The sequence below is a fragment of the Sinocyclocheilus anshuiensis genome, unplaced genomic scaffold (assembly GCF_001515605.1).
Source record: "Sinocyclocheilus anshuiensis isolate Anshui unplaced genomic scaffold, SAMN03320099.WGS_v1.1 scaffold702, whole genome shotgun sequence".
NCBI lineage: Eukaryota > Metazoa > Chordata > Actinopteri > Cypriniformes > Cyprinidae > Sinocyclocheilus > Sinocyclocheilus anshuiensis.
The window spans coordinates 2,494,158-2,505,084 of record NW_015548184.1 but is presented as its reverse complement, the minus strand read 5'-3'; the positions used below and the strand labels follow the sequence as shown (position 1 = coordinate 2,505,084).

The window sequence follows — 10,927 nt, the reverse complement described above, 5'->3', positions numbered from 1 at the left end:
TGTATATATATGTGTGTGTGTGTGTGTGTGTATATATATATATATATATACATATATAAGTTCAAATTTATGCATGGAAAAAAAGTTAACCAAGTTTTCAAGAACATATTTAAGACTGTCAACTATAAAAGTGATTTTAAGCATCCTGTCCTTCCCAAAAATATTGGAAATATATTTGCAGTGCATAAAATCTTTCCATCTGAATGTGGGATGATGTATGCAATGTCCAAATTACTAATTCAATATGATTTCCATATTAATATTTCTATCAGCACGAGGGACTTTTCTCAGCTGCGATGAGAGAAGTGCTTCAGCAAACTCTCATCTGGGTTTTACGATGCAGTTGATAAAACATGCTAATCAAAGTATGTGGTGAGATTATGTTATGATGCATTTGCATGACCCACAGCGGCTGCTGCTGACTCCGTACACATGTGCTGGAAAGTCTGTGAATGGACACTGTGTGCACATCCCACGCTAGGGGGCCGCATTTGCAAACTCAGCCCGATACCTGTGAGGCTGCGCCCCTGTGTCTTATCTTTGCACCGGTCACGGCAAACCATCACGGAAACCCAACTTTGCTCATGCACTGATGAACATTGCTCATCTTCAGTTCCTGTAAGGCAGATTTCTTTGACAGTGCAGAGGCACTCAACGTTAATTGTCACTCATACAATGTAATGTATCTTTATAGTGATAGTTTTATTACATTAAATTTTATTAAAATGTTAATTTACTTTGCATTTATGCTTTTGTCTTACAGTGCATTCTATTTTTATGCTAATTGCATTTTATTTTATTTTATCAGGCCATACATTCCCTGGTAGTGATTATTAGTGAACTTTATTATATGTATATATTATTTTAGTATAATGGAGATTTAGTATAATGGAGATTACAGTTTTGTAAGATTTTTAACTTGTTTTTATTTTAGTTAAAGTGTGTCTTTTTGTCATTTTATTTTTTTATTAGTGTTTGCTTTTTAATATGCACCTGTAATAGTGATTTTAATAAATATATAGTATATATTCGTAGTATTTTTATTTATATTATATAAAAATATAATAAAAAAATTGGAAACCTTACATTTACTTTGCATTTACTTATATATAATGATTTTAGAATTATGATTTTAGTTTTACTTGATTATTATTAGATTTTATATTATATTATTACAAAAATATTATTATATTTTAAATACCTTTTTAACTGTGCCTTCATTCTCAAGCTTGTTGAGATAAGACATTTATAATTTAATTTTGTTTTACATTTAAACTCACTTTAAACTCAGCTTCGTACAGTTCTGTAACTGTTTATAATTTTAAACATCTGTCTGACAATATGTGAACACAGTCAGGGGCTCATATTCATTTTGTACTAATCTGTCGCCTCAGTGTCGACAATTAAAGCCAAAACTGACAACTCAGCACAGATGTGTGTGAATAGCTGTGAACTTTACAGCTGCCCGCTATTCGTTAAGATCGAACATCTGAGACCTTGTTCGTCATTACATAAGATAGCGGAGAGAAGTGGGAATAGAGTGAGGTGATAAATCAAAATCATAAAAGTATATAATAATAATAACATGTGGTGTACGGAGCTCATAATTTCTCTGAGACTCAGTCATATAGTCTCTGCTGGAGCTTTACGGCCCAGAATGATTACGGAAAGTTTTATGGACCACAATATATCTCTTGTCTGCAGGCTGGGGTTTGCCTCTAGTGCCCCAGACCGACCCGAGTGACCCGTCTGCAACCCATAGGGTCAGGAGCAAACGCTGCTCCTGCAACAACCAGCTGGATTCGGAATGCCACTATTTCTGCCATCTGGACATCATCTGGGTGAACACGCCAAGGTGAGTGTTGACCCATGCATGGGCTAACCTGCGTAAACCGTATGTAAGTAAACCAAAGCGGAAGTTCAACCAATGCCAAAGACTCTTTAGATGCCGAAAGGAAACATTCAGGACGTATTCCGTAAATCTGTTTCCGTTTCAGTAAACCAGTGCACATTTGTGACTTCAATGAGAGTGTTTTTATAGTTCAAAAAGATTCACTTTTGAGTTATTGTGCATTTTATTGCTGTTTGTCTAGAATACTTTTGGCGCCAGATGTAATTCTCATGCTTAAAGTTAAAAAAGTACAAAGTCCCATTGTATTTTATTCCTGTGATCCCCTTTCTGATGAGTTAATCAATGACTGGATGCGTTCTGGGTGTCTCCTCTCCTCCACAGTAAGACCACAGTGTATGGATTGGGCAGTCCGTTGGCTCGCCGGCGCAGGTCTACAGGCCGCTGCTTCTGTGCCAGTCCTGCAGATCAGACATGCAATGCATTCTGTCACTACAGGTGAGCCTTATCTCTCAACTGCACCTTACCGATCAAGTGACAGCCATGCGCAAATTTGTGGGAAGTGACAGTCATTCTTCTTTAGAAGGCTATTTTTAATGAAAGGGTGTGCACGATTAGGGCGTGTGGAGTTATCATGAGGGTGTGAGGTGATACCAGACAAACACAGTTGGAGAATCCAGACTATATGACAGGAGAATGTTTCTGAATTAGAATTACTAAAATGGAGAGAGTTTCATCTGAGTCAGAGTTTTAGCTAATGGCTTTTAGGCCATGACTGCTAGTTGATACCGCAAGAAAAAAAAATTGTCATTATGACAGGCTGCTTAGTCATTAAAGCAGTCTTATCTATTATCAGCTTTTAACCACAGTTATGTAGGCTGCGTCCGAAAGCTCTATAATGCTGCCTTCGGAGGCAGCATTCCAAGGCAGGAAGGCATCAAGGCACGTCCGAATCCAAATTCTGCTTCACTTCCTGTCTCCGGAGGTACGTTCTTCTGATCGAATTTTGAAGGCAGCATAGATGATATCCTTTGATATCCCACAATCCTGTGTGTTCCATTCCGTGACGGTTGAGCTAAAAAATAAAGATGGTGTCTGAAAGTTGCATTTGCTGGTCTGTTTGTGTGTAAATGTATATTTCTGACTAACTTTTTGCACTTTTGATGTTATTTCTAGCAAGAAATCAGTACTATATTAATTAAATATTTGTTTAGTTATCACCAAAGCTCGTACTATTTTGTTGTAGATCATTAAACCGTTACGCTGCCTCAGAAGCCTGTCCAAAATCAGTTTCATATGGTGCCTTTGTGCAAAAACGCTGCCTGCAAAGTCATTGCCTCGTAAGGTAGCGAGGCAGCAAGTCAGCTGCCTAGGCTTTCGGACGCAGCTGTATTCATAAACGATGCCGTTTTGTTGTTGTAATCTGTTGTTATGACAACCAAATAACCTGTTAACTGGTCTTAGCTGGTTCATTGTCAACGTTTTTATCATTCATCGGCTGAAAAAAGTCACTCTGAAATTGATTCCAATTATATAGTTACAATTATATAGGTGTAAACGGGCCTTAACTAGCTGCAATGCTGCTAATGTTGCTAGATATTCAACAGCATTTTCAAAACAACATTTTTTGTACATTAAAAAGTTAGTTTTTCTTAACAAGTAGCAATGTAGCACAACCAAACATGTTATAGTTAGCTATATAGCTATTTGTTAGTTGTTTGTAGTGTATTTTTTAAAGTGTAGCTTAGCTGTACCCGTAATGAGTAGCGGTGTAGCATCACCAAATTTTCATTATATGCTGTTTATAAAGAGATGATGTAACGAAAGTAGACTTGAAATTGTAATTAGCTTCTAGCTAAAGTTTGAAGTAGCTTCCCCAATACTTATTGACTTTTTAATAGATTTATTAGCCATTATAGCAGTCATATAAGACAATGCAGTGTTTATTTTGATGCATTTACTAATTTTGCGCATATTTCTCCAAGCTCTGAAAATCCTGCCATCATGCTGGTTCACCCATCTGAACCTGTGACTAAAAAACAGGAACAACCCAAATCAGATCAACTGACTGCCCTAAATAACTCCCAAAATGCCAGTCCAGGAGTTCTGGTTTTAGGGAAGTCTTCCTCCCTTGGGGCTCGGTCAGACGTTATAACCTTCCTCAGGTAAGGCCACATTACACAAATCACGAAATTCATGTTTACACACCTTATTCTGCGAATGTGTCCTCATTAACACCATTACTTACAACAAACCCATCTGACTTTTCAGGAACCTGGTTAGGGCTAGAGCCAGAGCCATGGGAAAGGTATCCAAGGCCAGTAAACCTGGCTACAGATGAAGTCCTTACTTAGATGAGATGGGAGTGCGAGCACTTGAACAAAAAAATGACCCTTGTGAAACCAGGGGCAGCAGAACATGCATACGCTGCGATCAAGCAGCTTTCCTCAAGGACAGTCCTGTGGAAACCGAGCCTTTGTCGCATGTTTAATGGGAGAGATGAAGGCTTGTGAGACGTGAAGGAGATATTTGTGAATTGAAGGCAAGTCAACAAAAGAAGCTTAGTTGTTAGCGACAGTCCTGTAGTGCAAACAGGACGTTAGCTAAGTGGCTATGAGCTACCTGACAGGATCATAGTTAGTCAAAAAAACACAGAGTTTGAATGGTTAGAGATAAAAGAGTCAGGTGAAGTGCTAATGAAAGTTGGTTGGAAGAGCACAGATAGTTAGAAACTGCAGTATTTCTACAATTTATTGGCACCATTGGAGCCATTTTAACAAAACAGAAAACGTGTAAAAATAAATTTTAAAAGTGACTAATTATGTTTTAGGAGAGACAAAAGATGACCTATATTTGAGTAGTTAATTATTTACAAACAATAGTTCCAAATTGAGTGTCATTCCAAAAAGGATTGCATCTTGGACTGCGACAATTGGAGCCCCAAACTGCAACAATTTGGATTCCTTGTAACCTAAATGCTCTCAAAGTTGGCATAATAATAGGATGTTTCTGAGAATATAGCATAAGGTTGACCACTCTATATGGACCGTGCCCTTGTTTTTAATATCAATTCAGCTTTACCTAGCATTATATGTATTCATAAGTGATGCAGACAGTTGTGTTGTTGCAATCTGTTGTTATGACCTTATGATGGACAATAGATTTAATCTTGCCAAAAAAAGCTGGAGAACTTTCCAATTTATTGAATAGCACTGGAACATTTTAGAGCACTATCAGTGTAGAGCACACAATAAGTATGCACTTTAAGATTATAGGCTGTAATCTTATTAATGTAACCTTATGTAATCTTATTATGTATACATACATATATTTTCTTGTGATTATTATGTTTAATCATTAAGAATTCTGTAGAGAAAGATTCCTGTATTGTATCAGCAATATGGTTTCACAAAAAAGTTTTGTATCATTATGATGAAATTTATTTATTCCATAAATGTATTTATTTTCACATACTCTGAATATGTTATATGAAATCTATTAGATTTGTTATTAAGAATCCTAATAAATTCACCTCAAAATAACAAGTATCTGAAGTACATCCGTCTGTCACTCTGCTGTTGTCTTGTCTCTGTGTCACCTGCAGGAATTGGACATTACCGGATTATGTTAAAAAATAAAACAATAGCCCACAATTACACTTCATGTTAAAACATTGTTGGCATTATCTCTTGCATACGTAGGTTTGTATAATTGCCCTGGATCACTGCCTATTCCTCTGTTGACAAAGCACCTTGGTATGAAATCTCAAAGGGTGTGTACGTGGTTAAAAAGTAATTAGTTTGGACACATTGACATGTTGTTGTGATGTGAAAGATAGACTCTTGTAGAGCAGGTGAATTAGGCAGGAAGCTTGCAGGCGCATGGGAAAGAAACCGTGTAGACAATAGCAATGTGAGAACAACAACAGCCTTGATGGGTTCCATCTTCCTGTCATGATAGATAATATAAGCCAACAGTGCACATAAGGCCATTTTCCAAAATCCAAAATCCAAGAACTTATCCTGATTATTTTATTCACAAATTGTATTTGTATCTCCTTTTAGTCTAAGAGTATTGTACATTTAAAATGGACTAAAACGTGCATTACTTCATTATTCTGTTATTGAACGTGTAATACATTGCATGTCTACTGTATGTGTATCATATCAATCCAGACATTCCTTAAGCAAATGCATAACCTTTATTGCCTCATGGTTTCTCACCATGTCTGCTCATTTAAATGTGTTTAGTATGTGTGAGAAATGCAGCCACATGAATGGACCACAGTGACTGATGGTGAGATAACTGCAATTTCAATGAGCACAATACCAGGGAAAAACATATACGTCTACATTACATCATTGTACTGGTATGAGAAGCCTTATAAAACTGCTTTTAATTATGAAATACTGAACCAAAACCTCTGGGATTTTGGGAGCAAGGAACATTTCATCATTTACTAGTTGTTTCTCCTGGCCACTCTTTTCAAGATAATAAAGACTAGGACAGTCAAACACCAAATGACAATAGTTATTGTGACTTGTATGCTATATTCCAAAGTTGTTATTCACTGTAAATCACGGGGGGGGAACTAGCAAACGATTCATTTGAGTGGATTTTTTTCAATAATTATCAAATATTGAGCAACACAGGTAAAAGAACTTGATGGACTACGGGAAGTCTGCAACAAAAAATAAATAAAAAACAAAAGGAACCCAATAATAATAATAATTATTATTATTATTATAATAAGAAATCTCTTATCTACGACAGCATTTGATGTTTCTCCTGGCCACTTGTTTCAAAATAATCTTGACTGGGACAGTCAAGCACCAAATTACAATATATATGCTATGACTTGTGCACTTTTATGTATTTCAAGTTTTCAGAAGCCAAGGTTTATGTGACAAACAGACTGGAAGTGGTTATTTGCTGTAGCCTATAGTTGTTCAAAGTCGCAAACGATTCATTTGAGTCTAATTTTTCAATGAATCCGTTGATTTGTTCACAAAACCAGTCTGAATGATTCATTCACTAATCGGACTGATTTAGTTCTTGAGTTACGATCAAATGGTGTCAAAAGTCTTCCCATACAGCACAAAATATGAGCCACTTTTATGATAGGCCTATTTTTATGATGCTTAACTGCAGCTAGGGTGAATAAATGATTAGGCTTACAGAATTGTCTTTTTTTTTATATTACTTCAAGATAGTTTAATTTACCAGAGATGCAATCCTTTTGAACACACAAATACTAAATTACTTTGACAAGTTCATGAGGTTTATGCCCCCAACAATATTAATATTTGAAACAATGGCAGCGTCCATCTCTCCCTTGAGCTCAATGTCTGTTGCACCGCCAACAGCCATCTTTGTCCCGCTCGAAAAACAGGATGCCTTTACACATTCCATCCCAACTGCATATCGCATTCTGAGTGAGGAGAATGTCAGGAGAGGTAAATCAGAGGAAGTGATATAAAGTAGACAGCTGTCGATAATGGAAAGCATAAAAAACACTGGCACGTTTTCTCCCCTCAGTCACAGCTGTAGGCACGAACAGTAGGGGAAATAGAATTGTTGTGTTCTTAATTGACAATTAACTCTTAGCATCTCAGAGAAGCTTCTGGTCATGACCTGGTTAATCTAGGTTTAACATCCGATGTCAGTGTGTCCTGTATCCAAAAACTCTCTGATAAAGATAACTGACACCAAATGATAACTAATCAGGAGATGTTTATGTATTAGAGTGATATCAGTAATTGCTTATAGGTTATATGTGATTATAATTACCGTTAAGAGGGATCAATGGCTGTTACATACTCAGACTGCTGTCCGTGTGCCAGATTGTTGAATAAGCAGCATGTAGCTGTTTAACCCTTGTGTTGTGTTCAGAACCCTATCACACTTACGAGGTTACAGAGCAAAAAGGACCCGGCCTCAAAAAATTGCTTATAAATCACTCATTATGCTATATTATCACCAAGATATTTTGCGTTCCCTCGCAAAACTTTTGCGTTCTCTCGCAAAAGATATTTGCGTTCCCTCGCAAAACTTTTGCGTTCCCTTTTGCGTTCTCTCGCAGAGATATTTTGCGTTCCCTCGCAAAACTTTTGCGTTCTCTCGCAAAGATATTTGCGTTACCTTTTGTGTTCTCTCGCAAAGATATTTTGCGTTCCCTCGCAAAACTTTTGCGTTCTCTCGCAAAAGATATTTGCGTTCCCTCGCAAAACTTTTGCGTTCCCTTTTGCGTTCTCTCGCAGAGATATTTTACTTTTGTCTGCTTTGTGAGAACATGAAAGCCTCAATACCTATTGTCATAATATTTTGTCTAGAAGGTGTGATGAACGAAATAAGATGAAAGAAAGATTATTTTGAAGCAGGGGTGAAGCCAGTTCGTGTGTGTGTGTGGATGAGTGAGAGAGAGAGAAAGAGAGAGTTATACTATCAGATTGATGAAATGATATTGGATGCAGTTCAGGGTAGGATGAAATAGAAAACTTTTTAATACTCCCAATGGTTTGTATAAGTGTGTGTGTGTGTGTGTGTGTGTGTGTGTGTGTGTGTTAGCGTGAGTATGCATGCATCCAAACATGAAAAGGTCCAAGGCCTTTATGTTTGCAAGCACACGTACATATGTGAACGTGAACATGATCAACATGCTCCTGAACACTAATAGTTTCTATTACTTTCATTCTTTCCCATTCACTTTGAAGACACAAAATTTCAGTCCAATGCAATAACATTAACTAGTATTTTCGGGAAAAAGAAAATTTTTTCAGAGCAAAAAGGACCCAAACACCACATGAGGGTTTTAATTAACAGGAATGTACTCTATGAACTACAAGAGCAAAATAACATTAGCCTAATACCATGTATCTCTGATGCTTTGAACTTACAGACTTGCGTAGTAAAATGAAAAATAAAACAGTATGTTCATTTCAGTATGTTGTTTTTTTTATCAAACTATGATGCTTATGAAGCTTTTTATTTCAAAGTTTAGAATTCTTGAAGTTAGAGAAGGAATGACTAACAAATGACCGTAAGTCGTATTGTTGGTTTAATTTAATATCTTCCCATCTGTTTACTCTGTGTTATTGAAATGTTTATGCATTCTGACTCTTGTGATTGTTATTATAATTTGTCCCTCATTTTTTACTTATATGTCTCATGTCTCATGTATTTTTTGTCTGAAGTAGGCTGTCTTTGTTTATGATGTAGTTTGTCCCTTCTTGGTATTCTTTATTTTTGTTTCAGTTTTCCACTTATTTCCTGGCATCGTTGGGTTTGTGAAACAATTTGTTGTATTAAATATTAATATTGCTCCTAAAAAGATGGTGTAAAATGTAAATCATATGGGCGTGGTAACCACTCAAATGCTGGAAGGTCTGAGAAAGAACTTGGTAAGTGCACATACTCAGTTTAAGTCTATTAAAATTGTTATGGTTTAAATTCCAATACAAACAGTATTTCAAATATAAATTTGTATTACATGTGTTCATGTGATCCTTCAATTTTATGCAATGATGAGCCAGTTTCTTTGTTCTATTTTTTAAAAATATTACATTTTGTTACCATCCCAATTTACCTGAACATGTTGGATAAATTGGGACAGCAGCATCCAGCTAAGGTGGGAGAACCTATAAGTTAAAATATAATACATTTCTTAAGTGAAGTGATTCAATTCTTTGTTTTTCTTTCAGTTGGGGTGTTTTAATTGTTTAAATTGGACTGCTTTAATATTTCATCAAAGTTATGCTTCTGTTGAAGTGTTTTAATTCAATAAATGTTAAGTGTTTATGAGTTCACAATTAATAACACAATCCGCTAATCCACTATACATACATACTGTCAGTGTACATTACTGTTCAAAAGTTTATGAACGTGGCCTCTTATGCTCCCCGAAGCTCCATTTATTTGATCACAAATACTGTAATATTGGGAAATATTATTACAATGTAAAATAACTTTATATTTTAATATATGCTTTAAAATATAATTGATTCTTGTGATGACAAAGCTGAATTTTCAGCATATGATGATGATATAAAGATTTGGTGTTCAAGAAACATTTTTTATTATCAATGTTGAAAACAATGCTGGTTAATGGTGTTGTGGATAACGTGATACTTTAGCATTTTTGATGAATAGATTAAAGGAACAGCATTTATTTTAATTAGGAATCTTTTTGTATCATTATAAATGTCTTTACTGTCACTTTTAATCAATTTAACGTGTCCTTACTAATTAAGTATTAATTATTATAGTGTAAACAATCTGTCATATATTTACTAAAAATACTCTTACATATTTACATCATCGTTGTTAAAGACCTTCCAAAATACTGAAATAAAAAGCATCAATTGTAAATTAAATTGTCAGAAGCATATCAGTCACCCATTTTCTAAGAATTGTTCAGGGGAAAAATTGTCAGAGGTTTAGCTAGGAAGCTTTTCTTCAAAAAAAAAAAAAAAACAGTCGTACTGAACTTTTGGGGCAAAACAATCAGAACATAATGCAAAATAGTTTAATCACTGGAACTCTGAATGTTACAGTAATTCAAAATATAGTTTCATGCCGGTAAATTCTCATTTTGCCAGTCATTTTGGCAGATGAGGAAAAAAGGTTAATTTTAGATTTTACACCAGTCTTGTCCCTATGGTACATTGCGTGAGCTGTGTCTAAGAGATATACTTAATCAGATCTTCGTTTGACGGTCCCTCTTGGGAAGCAGGAGCCAAGTTATCATTCCAAAGCATTTGGGACATTTGTCAGTTTTTATGTTCTGTGGGACTGGCCTCAATCAACCCCTTTCACTTTTCTCTCTCACTTGTAAGTGTGTCTACAACAGGAAGTAGCTGTTTCCTTCACGACCCAAACAAACAAACAAACAGTTCTTCTTAATCACAGTTCCCTTGCCGATAAGTACCTTTCCATCAATATGTGTTGTCTGGTTGATGAAATATCTGTCTTTTTTATTAGCCCTGTGCTTGAGGGTTTTAAGTAAATGAGATATTTAACTGAATATCAATAAATCATTATTGACACACTATGCAAAGAAGGCTAATTTATGAGCAGCTG

The 10,927-nt window shown here is 35.7% G+C and overlaps 1 protein-coding gene across 1 annotated transcript in view; it reads left to right on the top strand.

Moving 5' to 3' along the window:
• LOC107704842 (endothelin-2-like) overlaps positions 1 to 4,340 on the top strand; it is an 8,532-nt gene extending 4,192 nt beyond the window's left edge. Inside the window, exons 2-5 of the mRNA XM_016507864.1 lie at positions 1,705 to 1,855; positions 2,234 to 2,347; positions 3,835 to 4,014; positions 4,121 to 4,340. Of these exons, the coding sequence (XP_016363350.1) occupies positions 1,705 to 1,855; positions 2,234 to 2,347; positions 3,835 to 4,014; positions 4,121 to 4,190 (515 nt within the window). The 3' untranslated portion in view covers positions 4,191 to 4,340. The remainder of the gene's footprint in view (positions 1 to 1,704; positions 1,856 to 2,233; positions 2,348 to 3,834; positions 4,015 to 4,120) is intronic.
• Positions 4,341 to 10,927: the final 6,587 nt, after the last annotated feature.